The following is a 22,408-nucleotide window of genomic DNA, read 5'->3' as shown; positions in this document are numbered from 1 at the left end:
CGGCAGGAATGGGGTGTTACTATCTTTAACCGTGAGTGCCTGATGCAAGGGCCTGGTTTGGAAGAAGGAGGTAAGAGATGTTGGCTGACTTGAAGCAAGCTGACTGGAGAGCCACCCGAGGGACCCTTCAGTTGTCATCACTGGGGACCTCTACAGAAAAGGGCTAAGGAATTTGTGCTGTGGCTCGGTCATCTCATTGATGACATTGCTTACTCTTTTCTCCATCGCATCACAGGACGTGGCTCCACTTCTCATGCTGGTGTGAAACAACCAGTGCCCTCTCTTAAATCAACCAGCAGATTCTAGAGCAAATGGTCACAAAGTGCGGCTCAGGATTAAAGAACATGGTAGAGACTGGGTTGAGATCTTGCATAGCAATCACTTCAGATGGAGTGTTACCAATAAACTGCAGCATTTGGCACCCAGAATGGATTGAAACATAGGTATATATTTGTTTTTTTTTTTTTTGATGTGGAAGGATGGATGTAAAGAGAATTGTGCTGCTTGAAACCAATCTGCTTATGGGTACTTACAGATACGGGCTTTTCCTTCACTCAGAGGAATCCCATCAAGGACTCTTATGACATTTGTGGTTCCTTAGCACTGCTGGCTACAGTTGGAAATCATTAGATAAATAAAAAGGAACCGAGAAAAAAAAAGTCAGTGGTCTCTGAAGATTGGGTGGCTCCCACCACGATGCTACTCTGCCTAGTGAAGAGTTATGATCAAAAAGATGCTGCAAAAAGGCAGGTAATGGGGCTTGAAATATGAAAACGCCCATTTTGGGCTCAGCTTTAATTTTGATCCTGCTGTCCTAGACATCCCTGCCCATTTCCAGTGAGCTCAGCTCCCCCTGGATTGTTAATTTAGGGTCTGCAGTGAGGTGTGTCCTGAATTCTTTAGCAGCAAGGATGGAGAAATTGACTTTGCTATGGTTTCCAATAAGAGAGCTCACTGTCTTGACAGGCTAAAAAAAATGTTTTTCCTTGGAGAAATGCACGGGTAGAGTGATTCCTTCCATTACAGACTATTCTCTGGCTGCTAAGAAAAGTCCTGGGTCGGCTGAAGCAAGTTTGTCCAAGCTACTGTTCATTCTGGAAGTGATGAGCGTGGGTGAGAACTACATATTTTGCTCAGTGGTCACCATCTGAAACCTCCCATGTAGAAAAGCTCTTCTCACCTGGCAAGTGAAAATAATGAGTGTAATAGAAACAGACACTCCTGATATTGTAGGAAAAGAAGCGAATGGGCCAGAATGAAAACACCTGCCAGACAAATCTGCTTCTAGACACACATCTCAGGTAGACTGCAGACTGTACCGTGGAATCCTTTTGAAATGAAACAGAACTCTTGAAACTCTAATTATAATCATATCTATGCTGGGTGGAAATGTGGCCAACTGCAGAGAGCAGTCTATTAGATTTCCCATTTGTCTGAAGCCTACACTTCATCGAGAAGCCTTGAAAGCACCTGGCAGTTGTCAGAACCAGGGTCGGCATGATGATGCTTCCTTTTTGACCCAAGCCAGGGCATAAATAATTCATCACACGGCTAGAAGGTTCTCCGCAGTTTTCAAGGTGTTTTGCATACATTATCATCTCATTCAAACTCCACAACAACGCACGGATGTAGGAATTATTGCTCTTGTTGTACAGACCAGCCATCGGGTGCTCAGGGAGGTTACGTGCCCTGCCAAGTATGTAGCTAGTGAGCAGCGGAGCGGGGACTGGAACACAGTGTGTACTGAATCCCTTCTAGATGCTTGGCATGGTGCTGAGCTCTGAGTACTTGCTGAGAACAAACCGAGAGGGTTCCTGCCCTCTCAGAGATTACCCTCTATTAGGGAGAAGTGGTTAGAAACAAGTAAGCAAGCACACAATTGTAAGTAACTTCAGGTCCTGCGAAGAGAAGGAACAGAGCGAAGTAACAGAGGATAATGAGGAAGAGGGTGGTATAAACCTTAGCTAGAGCTGATGGGGAGAGAAGGCCTCTCTGAAAAACACACGCAAAAATGGCTAATATAACAGAAAGGAACAAGCAGTGTGAGGAGCCGGGCAGGCTTTGTAGGCAGGAGGAGCTGGTACCCACTTGATGGCAATGAGCCTGGGAAACCCTGACATGAGGAGATGAGGTGCAGGGAGAGGCAGAGGTCAGGCCGTTGGGCTTTGCAGACTTCAAAAGTGGTAGAGAGTCATCCTGAGAGGAACGGGGAGCTATGAATGGGCTTTGTGGAGGAGGCTGCTGCTCTTTGATCTGTGTCTTTAAAATATCACATTGGCTGTCATGAGGAGGAAGGATCGTAGGGGGCAAATATGGGGGCAGAGAGATGAAGAAGGAGGCTATTTTGGTCTTGGAGAAGGATGACAGCTGATTGGATAGAGTAATGAGTGGCAGGGGGGATGAAGGAAAATGGACAGATCTGGGACCTCTTGTGGAAGTTGACCTGATTAGATTTATTAAGGAATTGATAAGAAATGGGATGAAAAGTGAAAATCAAGGAAGACTTTTCAGTTTCTGGTTTGGGCCGTAGAGAAGTGTAGAGCACAGGTTTTAGAGTCACACCACACCTAGATTTGGGTCTCTGCATCCCTGTCGCCATTATCAAGTACATTCCCTCTCTGACCCCCCTCCCCCCACCCCAATGCCCTTCTAGAAACACCTAAATTCTGTTCTCAGATTTCCTGAATTGGGTGGGAGCAGAGGATACAGTTTTATATGTTGTAATTCTAATCAATAAGCTTAACCCCAGGCCTTTCTCATGTTGATGAAAAGGAAAGGATGAAAGAAAGGTAAGAAAACAATCACCTAAAATTATCTCACTGCCAGCCTCGTTTCCCTGAGATGAATAGTGTACCTTCACCTTCTTCTGCTTCCTCCTCTCAGTCTGGACGTGGTGGGGAGGGGAGGAGAGGAGAGGAGAAGAAAAGAGAGTGGAAGGCAGGCAAGAGAAGAGAGAAGCTATGGTCTGGTAGAGAGTGAATAATTTGGGACTCAGACCTGAGTTCAAATATCACTTCTATTACTTACAAGTTGATGTACTTGGCAGGATGGCTAACCTCTCTGAACCCAGATTTTGGTACCCACAAAATAGAATAACCCCCCCCCCCACCACCACCTTGTGGTACATTAAAAATGGCCACAGATTTCTTACCCTTCCTTCCATGAGGAGGTGGTGTCTATTTCCCAGCCCTCTGAACCTGGCCTTGTGACCTTGCTTTGGCCAGTGGAATGCAGAGGAAGTGAGAGCACGTCAGAGCTGAACTGTGGCCTCCAGAGGCCTTGCATCTTCCATTTTGGCCTTTTTAGAACTTTACAGCCGTGAGCTGGAGCTAGCCTGCTGGAGAGGCAACAGGAAGGGAAACCGAGGTGCCCCAGTAAGTCTCCCGACTACCAGCTTTGTGAACAAGGCTGTTCTAGATCACCCAGCCCCTGTCATTCCACTGTCTACCAGCTGAGTGCAGCAGCAGGAGCTAGCCCAGCCCAGACCAGCCGAAGGGCCACCCCACACTTTCCAGTCAAAAATTGCCAACCTGCAGAACTGTGAGCTAATAAATGATCGCTGTGTAGGTGTGGAGTGGCTTGTAATTCAGCAAAGACTATCTGAAATACCTGGCAGCAGTGTTGTGAGGATTGAGTGGTATCACACATAAAATGCACATGGCACCTGGCACTGAGCAGGCGTTTAACCAACGTGAGTCTCTGTCCCACTGCTGAGACCACCATAGGGCAAAGGCATATCTTCTATGACTCTTTTTAAAATAGAAGCCCAGAAACCCTCTTATTTCTGAAAAACTTGTTGTAATAGCAAAAATCTTTTTACTTTCCTATGGCTGAATTTTCTTTTTACTGCCGATAGCTTGTCTTTTCACTACATTTGGGCAGATTAAGCTCTATGGCCTAAGCCAACCATCACCTGGAACATCATTTTTATGAGAAAATGCTTGGTGAGCTCCAAACTGCCGACTCTCCCAAGAACACAGGCAGTGAAAGAGGCACTGTATTGAGCACTTACTGGTGAGAACAGGGCTAAGGGCATCCAAGGGGCAGCAGAGCCCAAGCAACAGCAGTGAGAGGAAGTGAGCAGACTGTGCTGAGAGATGCAGGATGACTGGCTTGGTTCATCTGGAAATATATAAAGAATAAATAATACAGTAATGAGAATGAAGACCCAGGAGCCATTCCATCCTGCTGTTAGTCAACACATACTTTTTAGTACCCACTATGTGATCAGAGGCTTTAAGATAGATAGGTGAATATAAAAAGTCACAGATCAGTAAGAATACGGAGGATCAGAGAAACAATCGAGTCACTGCAACCCGTAAGTGCCTGGTGGGGGGACTTGGTGCTTTGGGAACACAGAGGAGGGAGAAACTAACTCTGCCTTGGGTAAGCAGTGACAGTTTCCTGGAGGAGCTGAGTGTTAAGGGATGGGAGGACCGTGTTCGACAGAAAAAGACACGAAGAGAGCAGTAGCATTTTTAAAGACTTGGATGTGAGAAGGAAAAGAATTGGCCTAGACTAGAGCCCAAGGTCTATGGGAAAGGAAGAGCGAGAGAGGTAGGAAGGGGTCAGATTATGAAGAGCTTTGAAGGTCAGAGTACAGAGCACTGGCTTCCTGCTGTACAGTCTATAGAGTACAGACCAATGGTTTTCAAACATTTTGCTTGGTAGCCCCAAAAGAAATTAGAAAAACTGTGTACACTTCTACATTTTAATAGATGTTAAAATATTATTAATGAATATCAGTTTTATTAGTTGCAAAGGGTATAATTCCAGGATTGTAAATATTACAATAGAAATAATAAATTAAGCTTCTATATGTATCCAAAGAAATCTAAATATTATAGTGATTTATACCTCCTTTCACCCTCTTAAAAATATATAATCCAATTCTTCTTTTACAGTGAAAAATTTGCATTGATAATTCCTCTCCTTGAATTCATATGTCAATGAAGTTTACTTCATTGAATTTTTCTTCCACTAGAATTTTATCCCAATATGATATATTTTTATGGTTTAAAGTATTTTATTTTTCACCCTATTATACTTCTTAACACTAAAATTATGTATAAAATTTAAACAAAACTTTCATTTTTTGTGAATATAACACTCAGTATTAAAAATACTTCTGGACAGAGTTTTCCTTATTAGTAAAATTAACTTTTCTAAACAATACATATTGCCAATTTGATAAACAATTTCTAAATAATAAATGTAACATTTTCTTGGAATTATACCTCCTAATGAGATGGTTGGGCTTTTAAAACAAGCACTTATATCTGTTGAAAAACATTACTTATTCATGTAAAGACACAAGGTTCATGTCAAGTATTATGTCTGTTCTTATTTTTCATTTTTAAAGAAGTAAGTGCTGAGAAAACATATAAGTAAGTAAGTAAATGAGAATGGAAGGACTTTTCATATGGTAATATCACTCAATTCTTTAACTTCTTCTGAGTTAAACGTCAAAAATCTTAGAGTGATCTATCATTAAAAATTATGTCAAATAATCTACGACCTGATAACTCTATTAAGTCTCCCTTCAATTGTATTAAAAGCAAATAATTGGAAACCACTTGACTTGCAAAAACATTTGTTATTTAATCAATGGAGTCTTTCTCAATTTCTGGGGAATATATAAAAAATTTTTGCTAAGACTTATCTTTTAATTATATCTATTATAATTTCACTTAGAGAGACCTTGTTAAACTCTAATATATTCAGAAAAATTGACAAATTGAAATATTAATCTTTTCAATCCATTTTTGCTTATGCAATATTTTAAGAGAAATTCTTTGCTATTGCAGACTTCATATGCATCTTTGTCAAATGTTGGAGCTGCAGATTTAGTTCATTCAAACTATGAAAAACTCCTCTGTATAAACATAAATGGTAAAATCAGATCTCACTATTAAGAAATTAACCAGTCAGATTTTCTTTCAGAAAATATATGGCTTTATTTTTCCATTTACTTCTGTATTTGAATTCTAGGATAGAGACAGAGGAGGGGTGGATAGAAAAATATATGGATGAGTGGGTGAGCGGGTGGGTGGGTGGATGGATGGATAGAAAAAAGGGTAGACAGATGATGGATAAATGAGTAGACAGGTGGATAGACAGATAGGAAAATAATCTTAGACTGTACCCAATCATTTTTATCCGCAAACCTACTTGCTACCTTGAAAAATTCTCATCTGCCAGCAAAGGCTTACTACTGCCAAATTTATTACCAATGCTTTGTTGAAAGAAAAAGGTGTTTAATTTTAGATTGTCTACTTAGCAATCCAAATTTAGAAATCAAACAAAACAATAAAACAAGATCCAAACACTGGAAATACAAACCTAGGCAGTTTCGAAAGGAAATATACCCAAATGTCAATAGTGATCATCTGAGTTTCGGGATTACAGTTGATTATATTCTTTAAAAACATTCTGTATTTTCTAAAATCTCTATGAAAGCCATATATTATTTTACAATTAGAAAAAAAACCCCAATAAATTATATTATATAAAACAATTTCTCAAAGAATGAGCTTTTTAATAGTTTCCTTCTACCTTACTAAGTTTTAGGCAAATGTGAAATGGCATTTTCTTTGTTCTTTCAGCTCTCTGCTAGGTGTTTTCACAAACTGTATCTCATTTAATCATCACAGCACCCTCATGAGATTGGTACTTCCCATTTTACAAGTGAGAAATATGAGTCTTAGAGAGGTTAAGCAATGTATCTAAAGCCTTTCAGGTAAGCAATGATTCAACTGCTAACTGGGTGGCTGGTGATTCCAACCCAGATCTATTGAATCTTGAAATTTATACACTTCTGAGTGTTACACAGCACACGTTAAAATTTTGGATTTTGACAAATGTATGTATGACTGAAACATTACGCTGTACACCAGAAATTGACACATTGTAACTGACTATACTTCAATAAAAAATTTCGATTTTGAAAGTGAAAATTATCAATCATGTTAATTAAAATAATCATTGCTACACTGAAGTCTACATGATTTGTGAATATTATTTTCTAATATTCTTTCACTTTCTAATGTTTTCTTGAGAGCAAAGTGTTTAAATTTAATTAAGTACAAGTTATCAATTTTTTCATTTTGTATAGTTCTTTTGATGTCATATCTAAGAGTCTTTGTCTAATCCAAAGTAACAAAAATTTTTCTTCTACACTTTCTTCTAGAAGCTTTTAGTTTTAGCTTTTACCTTAAAGTCTATGATCTATCTTGAGTTAATAATTGTGTGTGATTTGAAATGAGGAATAAGATACTGTCAGTTCTCCAATAGAGTTCTTCAAAATTTTTGGCTATTCTGGCTTCTTTGCATTTCTGTACACATTTTAGGATCAGCTTGCCAATTTCTACCAAAAAAAAAAAAAGGATGCTAGGATTTTGATTGGAATTGTGTTAATCTGTAGATCCATTTGCAGAGTACTGCCATCTTAACATTATTAAGTCTTCTGATCCATTAGCAAGATTTCTGTAAAGCATCCTTTAATTTCTCTCAGCAACATTTGTCATTTTCAGGGGTGAATAATTGCATATATTTCATTAAATTTATTCCTGAGGTTTTTTTTATTATATTGTGAATGGAATTGTTTCCTTAATTTCAGTTCTTGAATGTTTGTTGCTAATATAAACAAATTAATTGATTTTTACATTAATCTTGAATCGTGCCATTTTGTCAAAGCCTCTTATTAGTTGTAGTAGTTTTATTTAAATACCTTAGGATTTTCTACATTCTAGAACATGTAGTCTGAAAATAGACAGTTTTACTTTTTCCTTTCCAACTTGCATGCCCTTTTATTTTTCTTTCTTTATTAAAATGAATAGAATCCTCAAAACAATGTTAACTACAAGTGGTCAGAGTAGACATCCCTACCATATTTCTGATCTTAGGAGGAAAGCAGTCAGTTTCCCATCATTAAATATGAAGTTAGCAGTAGGGTTTTCATAGATGCTCTTTATCAAGTTGAAGAAGTTCCTTTTTCTTTCAAAATTTGTTGAGAGGTTTTAACATGGATGAGTGATGTATTTTGTTCAAATAATTTTTCTATTTCTAGTGAGATGATAGTGTAGTTATAGCTTCTATTCTACAGATTTGGTATATCCTATTAACTGATTTTCAGATGTCAAAAAACAAACATGCACTCCTAGGCTAAGCCCCACTTGGCATGATGTATAATTCATTTTACGTGTTGTTGGATTTAGCCTGTTAATATTTTATTAAGGATTTTTGCATCTATGTCCATAAAGGATACTGGTCTGTTATTTTCTTTTCTTGTTATGTCTTTGTCTGGATTTGGCATTAGCATAAAACATAGAATGACCTGGGAAGTATTCCTTCCTCTTATTTTTTATGAAATAAAGGGAATGCATTCAAATGGGTTGGAGAGTACATTCAAAGTTGTAGCTAGTTCTCAAGTCTCCCTTGATTTTCACTTTTCTTGGGCACTTTCAGGTCTTCCCAACACATGCATAATTTTCCAATCCATCAGGGTATATGGAGACCTTATCTTAGCCCTTCTATGATGCTCACATTACCAGGGTCTCTCTGTTAAATTTCTGGCTAATCTTCATTGTCCCGTTGAGGGCCAAAACCTGGAGCTGGCAAAGCTGCAGGTTCTCTTTGTTAATTTCCAACAGAGTCCATCACTTAGCCAACAAAGCCAGGGATCTCTGAATCCTGATTGAATCAAGTCTGCCCCATTAGCGGTAGACCTGCTGGTTTATGCAGACACTTCCACAGTGATTGAAACCACTGTTCTCACTAACTAAGCTGAGGCAAGGGTAGATGGAGCAGCCTCAGGCAAAAAGGTCAGAGTCTCACTGTTCTTCATGAAGTTAAAGCTGTTTTTCAAGAATAAACACTCTTCAGTTCTTTGTGTGCCACTGGTTGAATTTTAGTGCCCTGAGTTGGTTGCTTGTGATAGTCTGTCCAGTTTTATGCTTGGCCTTTTGCACAGAGGACTCATCAACCCCTCACACCACCATCAACAGAATTCCCTCCTGCATTCGTTTTTATCAGAAAGAACCTGGGGTTTATGTTAATAAAATAAAGGGCAAGCTAATCTGTGCATTTTGCATTTGAGTTTTGTTATCGTGAGAGTCATACTTTAAAAGATGGGCTTTGTCCAGAGGAAGATTCAGACAGGGACTTTGTCCTCTGTACTCACATTGATAAACAACTCATTTACGAGAGAAACAGTATGGCAGTGGAGTAATTTGTTTTCCTTTCCAGATTCTGAGTGTGAAGGCCAGGAGAAAAAGCTGGAATAGCGACCCCCTCCCCTCAGAAACAAAACAAAACAAAACAAAACAAAAAACATTCAACTCACAACTTATTCTTCATCTATTAATTTCCATTATATATCCATGCCTATTGGGTGAATCACTTTGGGACTAAATCACATAAATTCTCGTTTGCAACATTATCTGGGGTTTAGTTTGAAGACTTTTTCTTTTTTAAGCATTTCTATGAGTGGTGGGCGGAATGATTAGATTTCTGCCTCTTGATATAGAGGCCTTATTTCATCTCCTCCCGAGTGAGGGCAGAGCCTGTGAATGGGATTGGATGTCACTTCCATGATTATGTTATTGTCTATGAGAAGTATGGTAAGGGGGAATTTACATATGTAAGTAAGGACTCTAGTTGGCTTATTTTGAGTTCATCAAGGCTATCCTGGGTGGACTCTGCATTAATCATGCAAGCCCTTTAAACGTAGAGAGATCTCTCCAGCTGCTTTTTTTTTTTTTTAATTTAAGTCTACTCAGTTTACAATGTGTCAATTTCTGATGTACAGCATAATGCCTCATCTCCAGCTGTTCTTAAGGAAGGAACAGCTGTGTTGTTAACTTCTTTTGGAGAGGGGCAGCCTCTAAGAGCTGACAGCTAGCATGCACATGGGACCTCAGCCCTGCAAATCCAAGAAACTGAATTCTGTCAACAACCAGTGAGCTTGCAAGAGAACCTGAGTCTAAATTATCTTGCAGCCCCACTGACATCTTGATTTTGGCCTTGGAAAATTCTAAGCAGAGAACCAAGGTGTGTTATTTACAGACTTCTGATGTGCAGAATCCGTGACATAATAAATTTATGTTGCTCTAAATTGCTGCATGTGTGGCAATTGATAACCCAGCAATAGAAAGCTAATGCACTAGGAAATCTTTTTTCTAAGTAAATCTTCCCTTAAGATATCCAAGATTAGAGAATTTGTATTTACACAAGATCGGCATGTAATCATTCAGTTTACTCAGGCCCCTTTGCCTTATGATTGGTTTAATTTCAGGACTTCCTATAGCATATTTTCAATATTTTTTCCCCTGATTTCCAAAATAATATATAACCACAACCCCTCTGGGTACTTAATCTGTACCAAGCATAGTTCTAAGTTCTTCCTGTGTATTTACTCATTAGCCCTCCACACCACCCTAGGATGCAAGTCCCGTGTAATTCTCACCTTACATTCAGGGGACATAAGGTGCAGAGGGTGAAGCTGTGCCCTTAATGTCACATTTGTACAGAGTGGCAGAGCCCGGATTCAAACCCAGGCAGTCTGGCCTCAGAGCCCAAGCTCTCTTGCTTTAAACCACCATGTCTTAAGCTTATCTGGAAAATGTGGGAAATTCAGGAATGCACTGAAAAGAAATGTCATTTGTAACCTCATCACTTGAAGATAATCATGCAACCACTATTAGCACTTTGCTGTTCATCCTATCTGGGAAGACAACTATATAAATAGAGAGATGAGCACATTATAACTCTGTGGGGATTTTACTCTGCTTAATGCTTTGCAACATTCTTTTTCTTTTTTCCTCTTTGTCATAGTACATTTAAACTATGATGTAGTTTATTGCCCTTCTTCCCTCAAAAAAAGAAATTTATTCACTTTCTTCTTAAAGAAAAGCATACTGTCTACTTGGATTCTTTCAGTTTTGCTCACTTTGTGACTCTTCCCCCAAGTTGTGGGTATGTGTCTAGAGGGTTTTTGTGGTCTTTCTCTTCAGAGCTGTGACCCCAAAACAATCCAGAAAAAAAAAAAAAAGGCAAACGTGAATTTAGTGAAAACTGAGATGATCAGAGAGAAACCCACCCTCTGTGCCAAGGTTGGGGTTAAATTCTATGATGATCTAAAACTAACAGTAGGGAACTAAGTAGAGGGAGTGTGAAAAGTGAGGGACAAGTGCAGAGGGCTCTGGCTGCAGCTGGGAACCAGTGGGCATCCTGGCTTCACCTAGAGGGGTCTGCAGGGCCCGCAAGGGTGGAAGTGAGCAGCAGCTCAGCAGGGAGTGAGCGTGGACTCTGTGGAGACCAGCCCAAGAGCTGCACCCACCACAACACCCAGTGTGGGAGCTCTGACGTCCGCGGACTGGAAGTGTCAGGGTGATACACATGCCCTCCTGGAGAACTGAGACCAACCCTCAGAGAGCGGGGGAAGGAGGAGGGCCCTGAGTTACCCAGAGCAGACGAAATCTACGCACATTAAGTGGAAAGATGAAATGTCAGCGGCCATGGTGGTGGCTTATGAACAAGTGTTCAGGTAGAGAGAAACAGAGAAAATGCAATTTCTGTATATGTAAGTTACGATCATAAATTTTCAGCCTTCACTGCTGGCTCTGTCTAAACCTTTCCTGTTTTTGTCAGTGACACTATCATTTTACCATTTACCTTGGCTAGAAACCATAGGGCCACTTCTTCCTCTTTATCATTCAAACTGTAAAGTCATCTCTGACCACTCTGCGTGTGGTGTGTGGTTGGGGAGGTGGGGTTTAACAGACTCTGAAGGCATTTTATATATTTAACCAAACATGAATGAGGGAAAAAAGGTCTTTGTTAAATAAAAAAAAAAAAAAAAAACCTTTATAAAAGCTTCCTGAGCACCAAACAGGGCTTTAAAAAAAAAACCCTCAAAACTCAATGAATTAATTTAAAGGTCAATGACTTAGAAACATAAGGATTACTTTGCCCTTAAATCACCCATGTGAAGAAAATGATGTTTTGCAAAAATGAACATGGCTTATTATTGATTTCATAACATTTGAAAAGTGGCAGAAAGAGGCACTGCCTGTTCATGCACAGTAGAATCAGCGTTTGCTGAGTGATCAAATGGGATGTACAGTTCAGTGCAAAGGAATTACAGCAAATTGGGAAAGAGGCCATCTGGGCTTTGCACAGTTCTGATTCTGGAATATGTTCAAGGCTACGCCCTTCAGGTCTGCTGGTTGGTTTCCCACCGCAAAGGCTCCTCTTGGCATAGGAGCTGGAGTTGTTTGTTTATGATGGGGCTGTGGGCTCAGCCACTCAGGAACTTCTATGTAGCTCTCCAGTCACAACAATCCCCACTTCTGTGACAGCTGCCCTCTCCCTCCACAACCCTGGCAGCCACATGTGCCCTGTGAGCTCCCCTCCCTCCCACCTTCCTCTTAGTCTTGGCCGAGATTGTCTCCACCGGGAAGGTGGATTGACAGCGAAAAGAGAGTCCATCTCTGCGTGGGCTGAACTACTACGTGCAAACTCTGGACAATGGGGGCCAATGAATCTGAAGGCATACAGTCCTGCTTTTCGTCTGAAGGTTGCTGAGGTTAACAGAAGCCCAGCTGTTAATTTGGTAATTTCGTCTCTCATCCCACCCTCCCTGTGAGGCTCTTCTTACTGCCAGCTGTGAGTGAGCTTACCTCACTGCTTCCTGAGGCACTTCGACATCTGACCTGAGAGTAAGGGCACCCCCAGTTCCTCTTTCAGGAGACAAACTCCCCTCCAGCTGCTGGGGGTGCTGGTGCAGAGCGGGCACCCCAGAGTCCATCTCCATGCACTGCTTCTACAAGGGGGCACTTTCCCCCATGGGTCACTTCACACCCTGTGACTGTTCAGGATGGGGCTTCCAAGGTCTGGACCCACTTCAGGGGGGCTCTAAAGAGTCATTTCAGCTCCAGAGCTTTCCAAGGCATTGGCTGAAGCCCTCCCCCCTTTTTTGTGTGGCTACAGCACTGCACACCCTCTCCTGCCCACCTCTGCTGCCTTCACTCCCTCACAGGTGTTTTCCCCAAGAGCTCACCTCAATGAACTCATACACACAAATTTCTGAGTCCGTTTCCCCAAGAAGCCACCTTTAAACAGAAAGACACCTGTTCAAACCACCTGCGGCACCCAGCTCAGCACACAGCACTTAGCAAATGTGGATCACATGATGGAGTCTTCTTGCATCACCTTTCTCGTTATGATGATGACAGCTGGACAAGTTATTCAGGCAGAGTTCTCTAGAACTTGTGCAGTGGTGGGAAACGGGTGCTAAATCATTATCAGACCTAATCAGAACAGACTCTCTTGAGCTCTCGGGGCCATGGAATATTTGTACGGGCAACCTGAATGAACCTGGGTGGCCACAAATGCCTCGATACTCCACATCAAAAGGAGGGATCCATGTCCCCTCCCCTTGAGTCTGAGTGGAGGGGCTGCTTTAACCAATACAAGATGGCAGAAGTGCTTTAACCAATATAAGATGACTGCTTTAACCAATACAAGATGGCAGAAGTGATGCTGTGCCACTTTCCAGACCCAAGCCTTGAGAGATTGGCAGCTTCTAGTTCTTGTCTTTTGAACTCTCTCTTTTTGGGATCTCTGAGCTACCATGCAGGAAGTCCTACTGCATTGAGACTGCTCTGCTGGACAGGCCAAGTGTAAAAGCTCTGACAGACATTCCCAGCTGAGCCAGCCTTGTAGCCAGCTCCCTCCCCAATGTGCCAAACATGTGGGAAGTTGTCTTAGCTCATTCCAGATCCATCCCTAGTGACCTTAGTCAACCTTACATGGAGCAGAAGAATCACCAGCCAGACTGTGAAAAATACTTGACCCACAAAGTCGTGAGATAACAAAACTGTTATTTTAGAATTTGTTATGCAGTAATAAGATAATCTGAACAATCCCATCCTGGAATCCCCTCAACACCTTCTTCTAACTCTCTATGCCTCATTGGGAATGACACAGGGGCAGGAATGAGTATCTCATGTCTACTTCATAAAGATGGAGGTCTAGACGACTTACCTAATTCTAAATATTTCATTTGCAACCATCCTAGAAGTAGAGCTGATTTCACTTTATCAAGCGTATTTCCATTTGACAGGCTTTAGGAATTTGTTTTGAGAAAATAAAATGGTGGTAAATAATTATTTAATGAAACTAAATAGGATGACCTCTCAGGAATGGTTCCAGTGGGGCCACAGATCTCTGCTTCTGGACCTATAGAGAACAGATTTGCAGAGAGTCTGGGTCTTAAGGTTTTAATTTAAAAGGAGAGTTTGGAACCAGACATGTGTTACTTAATATGTATAATGACATGTCATGGTCATTATAAATATATAAATCATGTTTTTTTCAGGAAATAGGACTAGTTTAGATAGTTTCTTGTACTGTCTCCAGAAATAATTTCCTTGTGTCATAATCTGTGTCCAAATTTTCCATTTGTAAGAGATGGCCATCACACTTATCCCTCAAGTTTCTTTTCTGGCTTCGTAAATCAGGATTCTATTTTGAAATCTACTCATTAAATACATGCTACTCAGACTTCTGAGACTCCTTGTCTCCACGGACTGATCCACTGAAAGGCCCGGCACTGTTCTGGAAGCTCCAGGTACAATGTGAACATCAGAGCTCTTACCCTACTTTTACTCCTCTCAAAAAAAACCAAACAACCTAAACAGACAACAACAAGAGCAACAATTTCGAAAATAAAAAATTTCAATAAAATATAAGTGAAAAGCCTTATCTCCATCAATGTTCAGTGTTTCCAGGTGACTGTTCTATTATTGCCAACTCTGGACTCCTTGACAGAAAGAAGGAAATTAAGATGGTTGAATCCTTACTGTGTGCAAATTCCATAAATTTACACACATGAGCTCAATTCTTACAACATCCCTATGAAGTGTGTCCTATAAGCCTTGTTTCAGCAATGAGACACAGAGGCATGGAAATGTTAAGTAAGTTGCTCAAAGTTTCACAGACAGTAAGGGATGGAGCACAGGCGGGAGGGGTGGAAGCAATTCACAGGTCAAAGTCCCTTCCCTCTCCACTGTGCAATGCTGCCTACTGTCCTGTAAGGCGGTAAGAATCTCAGGCTCTTATAGCTGCCCATCCAGGGGGAAGAAATTCCAATCACCAATGAGGTGGAAGACTCTTATGACTAATTCAAACTAGCAACTATATAGCACACACTTCTAAAACACACATACGTGCATACAGTGTGAACACTCCCTCCAAGACTCACAATTTTTCTTTGCTGGTGAGATTACTGGGTGTCTTCCTTAGAATCTTACAGCTACTACTGTCATTGAATAGGTGATTTACTGTGCAAGCTAAGTATCTGACCCCATTACGTCCACATAAAAAGGATTCAGAATATTTACGTACCTATACAGGCATGGCTTTTGGAATGTCTGCTGGGGTGGTCATCATAGGCTGGGGAGGCTGAGGTGTGAAGGTTCAGAAGAAAGAACATAGGAGCCGCCATAAGGATTTTCCAGGGAGACTTCATCCCGGAGCTCTGCGCCAGGACACACCAGCCTGGAGACAGAGCTGCCGACTACGGGATGCAGAAGTTGAGGCCAAAGAATCGATCAGTCTTTCTCCCCTCTCTTGAGTTCTCTGACACACACCACTCACATACACACTTTTCAACGAGGGAATAAACACACGAAAACACTCACAGACCCACTTCTCACAGGTTCTTGCAGGACCCTGAGAGAGAGCTGGACGGGGCCGGGTCTGGAGGAGCTGGAGGAGTCCCCGATGTGCAGTTCTTCTAAACTACAAACTACAGGAAGAGGAAAAACCCAGTTTGCAGCAGCGGCAGTAACATGCACTTCTGTGCCTGCCGGCTGAAGTCAGCAGCCGTGAACCTCAGGAAACACCAGGCTTGCCGGAATCGTCTCGCGGGCTGGTTAGGCAGCCCTTCCTCTTTTGTTCTTGCAAAACAAAACTAAACTAAAAGTAAAACTGCAGAAGAAAACCTCAACTACAAACACACAGCCCTTCAGCAATTTGATCAGCAAGTGTTCACATACTGTAGAAATTATAATCCGTTATATTCAGACGTTGTTTAGTCCTGCTCCAAACAGTTTTATTAGAGGGTCAGGTGGAGCTCCTTTTTTTGTTGCTAAAGAGTATTCTGGTAAAGTAGTTATTTTCCCCTGGAGAAGCTGGATTATTCCTTGAAGGGTCAATCTTCCCCAAGGCCTTTCGTCGGTGTTCAGAAAAGGAACAAGCAGATGGTAACAGGCAGTCAGAATGGCTGGATTTTCAATCTAGTAAGAAAAAAGATGTGCCAAAATTAAGCAATTCATATTTACTTAGCTGTGCACGAAGCACGTCTTTTCTCCAGAATTCCAAAGTGTTTACATTCCTCACCTGTGAATGATCTGTTCATTTTTAAGAGACTGATTTTGTTTTGAAGATGAGAACTGAAAGCTACTTTTCTAAGTAAAACAAAACAAAATAAAAAACAAAAACTGAACCGGGTCATAGCTAGAGAAAAGACATATAACCTAATGCTTAGTTCTGAAATAGAATAGAACAAGTCACATGCCATTTTCAGATGAGACAAGGGGGCAAAGCACCACCATCGAGATAAGTCTGGGAGATCATGCAATTTGTATTCTCCCTGTTCAGGCTCTGAGGAAAGCTTATTATGAACTTTATGAAGTATTATAAAAGCTATCAAAATTGGTAAAGAGTTCTTTCTCTCCTCCTCTTCCTCCTGCTTTTACTTAGGAATAGCATTTTAAGTAGGAGGTACAATTTTAGAGTTGCGTTCTTCCGGGATGTAGGAAATACCCATTTTGATGGTTTGAAGATTTCTTGTGTAATCATGAGCTTAACAAATCCCAATTTGTGGAATCTCTGAATCTGTGGCAAAGATATCACACATCAGGGTGTTTCCTTACTTAAGCCCTCAACATTGGTCGGGCCGATGAACCCTATGGATGTTCTTGGTCACCAGGGGCCTGTGGCTTCCTTAGAGGCTGAACTGCTGGTTCACAAGGTCTCTGACCCTGCGGCCAAGGGAAGCTCTGGACATCACTAGGGCCACCACAGGGATCAGAGCCTAGAGAAATTCCAGAGAATTCCTGGGGAGGCAGGATAATAGAGCTATTAAGAGTACAGACCGCAAAAACAAAAAGACTCATATTCAACTATTCTATCCATTGTTCACTTCTGAGTAATGTGTTAGACTAGTGATGTAACTTTTCTACACTTTAGTGTCCTCATTTATATTGGGATAAGAATATCTGCCTTACAGGGTTTGCTGGGAGGACTGAAATAGATGATGTATCCAAACTGTAAAGCAGAGTGCCCAGCAAGAAGTGCTTAGTAAATCAAAGCTTTGGTTATTATCCCAGCAGGAGTGTGATGAAATCTGCACCCCACGCCAGACTTCGAGAGAATTCTAAGACACTCGTGGTAGTTGCAGGCGAATATATAGGAAAAATGACATAGGCTGCATTTACTGAACACCTTCTGAGTGCCGGGCAACCCTCCAGGAACACATAGTCTAGTTTGCTAACTTGTAGGTGGGTGAAGAATCTTCACACAGCTTCCAGAAGAGCAGTTGGCACAGGTTCTGGGCCCCCTGGGGTTCTCCTGGTGTAGGTCTTTAGTTGTGAGCAGGACTAGAACTTTTCAGGGTGAGAGGAATTTTTCAGCATAAAGCTGCGTGCAAGTTTGAGGCCCTTGGTCGTAAGTGCGCGACTCAGGCAGCTCCACCCACAAGCACCCCAGGGAAGGTGGTCCTGAGACAGCCTAGTGTGCTCGGGCTTCAGGGCTGGCTGCACTGGGAGTCCTGGGCTTAGATGTGCAGCACCGAGTCAGTTCCTGACAATTTCCAGAACTGAGATTCCTCAGTTGTAGAGAAATGTCATGGTAGTATTCGACATACAGTAGGTTTTCCCTAAACGGAAGTTATTTTCATGCTTGAAGGGTGAGTTCTTACTTGGCAGTATCAAAAGAGAAGCACAGAAATCAGGAAGTGATTTTGCTAGTTGATGCTGAAGTGAGCACGTGTGCCCACACACCACTAAACAAATCCGCCCTCCGGGCACCGAGGCGGAAGGCGCCTCCTGTTTGCACAGGCATCCCTCAGACTGCCTGGTCTCAACTCCCTCAACAGGGCTGCCTGTGTTCATTGAGCATTGAGTACAAACGACTTAGGATCTCTGCACAACTTGCTGGAAATCCCTGGACCTACCTGTGGCTTATAACAACTAGCTGGACTCTGCACAGTGTCCCTTAAGGACGGACCCCTGCTGTCGGATGCTCCAGTTCTGATTCTCTCAACATCTACTTTCGGAAAATGAGCTTTCTTTCCTGAAGCACTTTGATACTTACTTCACTCGGGGAGTTGCGATTCAGACCACAGTCTGTCCCTCCGCTGCAGACGCCAGAGAGCTTATAATTCCCGAATGTTCCACCCGTGGTTCTGGCTTGTTCTGTCTGCCTGTGCTTTCCGATTATTTTTCGACCTGCATTGGCCTCAGCCATCTCACTCACAGCAAGTTTCTTAATAAAGAAAGAAAGAAAAAAAGACCTGGCTAACAGGAGACACCGCAAAAGCTGGCGCCGGCTGGAAAGCGCCGCTCCTCTCAGACGCCTCCGCCCTCGGACACCGCGGATCCCTCCGGGTGCTTCCGGCTTCCCAGGACTCTCTGCGGCGGCCCTTGCTTCCCACCCACCGAGTCCAGATCCTCGGCTGACCCCTCCTCCTCAGTCAGAGCTCATTTATTCTGCCTCCGCCCAACCCTGTCTCTGCTCTCTGCACGGAAACGATGAGTTAATACATGACAAGGGCTAGTTAAGAGTTCCAGGCTTAGAATCAGGGAACCTTCATCTTCATCACGGTTTTACCACTTAACAGCTGTGTGTCCTTGGGCAAGCTGATCCACCTCACTGGGTATCAGTTTATTTAACTATGAAATGGGGTATATGATAACAATACTGTAGGGAAGTTATGAAGGTTAGAGACAACATTGAGCGGAAAATTTTAAAAAACCAACAGTAAATGGTAGGTAAATTTAAAGCTAACAATGAATTAACACTATCCTTCTCAAGTATTGGAATTTTAACATGTTTTATTTTGTATATTTAAAGGGATTTCCGTTTTAATAATTCACTTAAGTAGATATAAAGTAGAAATTCAGAACACCCCCGAGAAGCGGCCAGGCATGGATACTATCACTGGTGGGAAGTAACCTCAGGATGGGAGAAAATGTGAAAACTCAGGAATCCATCTCCCAAGGTAGCTTCCAGCAGGAAGAGACACCCTCCAGGAAATAAGCCAGTGATCCTCAGTGAGCTAACAACGTATTGATGGCAGCGGTGCAGCATGACCCAGGCACACAATGAGATCTGTGCTCCAACACTCCTTTTCCACTTCCCACAAACCCCACGCACTCATTCGTGCACTCTGCTCTGAAGTTAAGATTTTTAGAGATACATTCACACTCGCTGGTAGAGGTGTGCCATTTCTAACTACAATTGCCTTCTAAGGACAGCAAATGCTATTAAATAGAACTTCTTTTGTCTGCTGGGCACCTGATAGTAAACTTGGGAAAAGGAACTCTGGCGACTGAGTTGCTTTTTAGAAGCAAGGCAGAAGTATTTGGACACAATGCAAAAGGAAAGGAGTAGGAGCAGACAAGGGAGAAGCAGGGACAGATGAGACGTTGGGATCTTCCTGGCTGAAGAGCCAAGACAGAAGGGAGGTTAGGCGGCAAAAAGACCTGAGCCAATCGGAAGTTCTGATACAGATGAGTAAGTTGTTTGCTGTGCTATGTGAGAGATGATACTTTGCCTGGATCCTGAATGGATTTTCATGGAAATTGATGAGGAAAATGAGTTTCAGAGCAAGGCAGAGCTAAGGAGGCACAGGTAGTAACAAGTGCATAGGCAGAGGGACCAGGCTATGACATGCTTAGGGATTCACGGGTATCTTGGGGAGGGCTTCGGATGCTCAGATGCTATAGAGTCATTCTCATATGCTATAGATTTCCATATTACTATAGATTAGGGGAAGTGGGCTTAAACTACTTTTACCTAGCTCTCCAAAGTGTAAAGTTGAGTTTGAATGCATATAAAATAAGCATAGCTGAAATAAGCTCAGAGCTCATTTATTCATTTTTAGATAAAAGACGCTGAGGGATAGGCAGTTTAGGGAGGGCTGTTATGGTAGTCCCATGGTGTCTTCAGGCACCTAAGCTTCTAATTTTCTGTCTTTCTATCTGAGAACTGACTTACATCCTCCAGATCAGCTAAAGGTCTAAAATGGCTACCAGAACTCCAGCCATCATGTCTATGTTCCAGGCCAGCAGTAGAAGAAAGTATAAGAATGCTAGTGGAACCCACATCTTTCTTATAAAGAGCTTCTTCCCAAATCTCCCCCAGTATTTCTGCATACATCTCAGTGACCACACCTGGCTACAAGGGATGCTGGGAAATAGTCATATGGCCACTCCCAACTAAAGGAAGCTGAGGAAGGTGGTCTTTATTCTGATGTCAATGTGCTCAGCTAAAAATCAGTGTTCTATGCAGAAGGAAAAATAGAACATTGGGAGGTAACTGTCTACCATGTATATTATACATAAATACACATGAATATTTTTCTTTCTGAATTGAGTATGTTTGATTACCTGCGTTATGAGTTTTTGGAAGGTGGAATGAGGCACATTGGCCTGTCCTATTCTTGTGGGGTTTTCTTTGAATGCTGGGCAGCAGATGCTCTCTAAAGGCACTTTTCTCTCTAACTCTTGTCCTGGGGAGCTCATGGAAACACAAGTTGGCAAAAATCCTCATGAAAATCACAGCTGAGGCTGAGATGAGACAGGCTAACCTGTGGTCAGGGGACTGGCATGAGTAAGACAGGATCCTGACTTACTGGGGAGTTTGCCACTCACTATATTAAAAAATATGAATTAGTTAAATCTCTCCTGGGGATACTTTCAGAAGGAAAGTAAAATGCACTAAGCTTCAAATTAACTGTGGACAAAATGCTAAAAGCAGCTTCAAGGCGCATATGGAAGGTCCAGGACACTGCAGTTGCAGAAGACTAGAGTGGTCACGGTCAAATGGTCTGAGAGGTGAAGGGGCCAAATATAAGCTGACCTGGAGAACTTGCCTTGAGCTGAGTGGACACTGGCTGTTTTACTGCATGGGCCCCAGATATACACCGTGAGCTCACAGTGGTCAATTACAGGCTTCTTTGGGGTTCTGCCTCCAGTTAAGTTCTCTCCCTGATATTCCCAGTCACTGTATCAGGAGGTGGTAGACAGACAGTAAGGGGAGAAGAGAGAAGATAATGAAATTGCTTCACATGGTGCCTTGCACAGAGCAAGTGCTTAAAATGCTGCATCCAAACCCACATCCAAACTCCTGCTAAGTGTTTCCAACAGGAGGGTGATGGGGAGAGAGGGTGGGGGTGGGGGATGAATATATTTTTGTAGATTTGGGAAAATAAATAACCAGAATAAATATATCCATCACCGACCTTATATTAAGATAATGCGGGCCTTTAGAGAAAAAGAAAGATACAAGGAGTACAAATAAGATGAAATTAGAGTTGGAGAAAAATAGTGATCTTAGTCAAAAACACAAGAGATCATATGACCGTGTTGCTTAGAACCCGCTGAAGCTCCCTATGGCCCACCAATAAAAGGGTGAATTCCTTCGAAGGGCTCACAAGGCTTCTCATCATCTGGAGACTTCATCCCTACAGCCACATTTCTAATCACTTTTCCATCTGTCCTATGTTCTGGTGTCACCAAATTACCAACGATGTCCCCAGACATGCCCAACTGTTAATGCTTCAGTGCCTTTGCACAAGTTTCACTCTACGCGAAATGTCCTTCTTATCTCCCAGGCCAACTTCTCCTTTTCATTCAAGGCCACCTCTTCTCAAAAGCCTTCCGTGTCCCTTGCCAAGCAAAAATGTTTGCTCCATCCTCAGTGCTCCCAGGACACTTCAGGCAAGCCTCCACTGGCCCTTGCCTCTGTGGCATGGCCATTAGTGTGGGCATCTGACTCTCCCATCAGCTGCTGGGGGCAAGTTATTTAGCTCCATCACTGTAGAACATGCACCTGACTCATGGCAGGTACTCAATAAGTGACCTTGGGGTGGGGGGGAAGAAGTGAACAAAAAGAAAATAAATGTTATATATTATAGCAGTACAGTGAAGTAGACGAGGGTATTTTAAAAAATGTTCTCAGCAGTATTAAGCTAAAGGAAAAGCATTAAAGGCACTAAATTTGGGGCTCAGAACTAAACCCTAGTGCAAATGCTGCAGAATCAGATCAGCAAAGGATGCAATAAGGGTTGAGCGTCTGAGTTAGGATTTGAGAGGCAGTCCCACGACTGGGTCAAGAG

At 42.1% G+C, this 22,408-nt stretch overlaps 1 protein-coding gene across 5 annotated transcripts in view; it reads right to left on the bottom strand.

Moving 5' to 3' along the window:
• Nucleotides 1-22,408, bottom strand: part of AOAH (acyloxyacyl hydrolase) — a 244,830-nt gene that overhangs the window by 154,055 nt on the left and 68,367 nt on the right. The window contains exons 1-3 of one of the 5 annotated variants that reach the window (XM_006191548.3): nt 18,382-18,666; nt 15,705-16,301; nt 15,409-15,580 (exon numbers count right to left, since the gene is read on the bottom strand). In XM_006191548.3, the coding sequence (XP_006191610.1) occupies nt 15,409-15,532 (124 nt within the window). In that variant the 5' untranslated portion in view covers nt 15,533-15,580; nt 15,705-16,301; nt 18,382-18,666. Of the gene's footprint in view, nt 1-4,012; nt 4,123-15,408; nt 16,302-18,381; nt 18,669-22,408 lie in introns of those variants that run through there. The other 4 variants (XM_032483717.1, XM_032483718.1, XM_014565051.2 and 1 more) reach the window with 4 other exon arrangements.

Source organism: Camelus ferus, chromosome 7 (genome assembly GCF_009834535.1).
Source record: "Camelus ferus isolate YT-003-E chromosome 7, BCGSAC_Cfer_1.0, whole genome shotgun sequence".
NCBI lineage: Eukaryota > Metazoa > Chordata > Mammalia > Artiodactyla > Camelidae > Camelus > Camelus ferus.
This window is presented reverse-complemented; position numbering and strand designations above follow the sequence as displayed.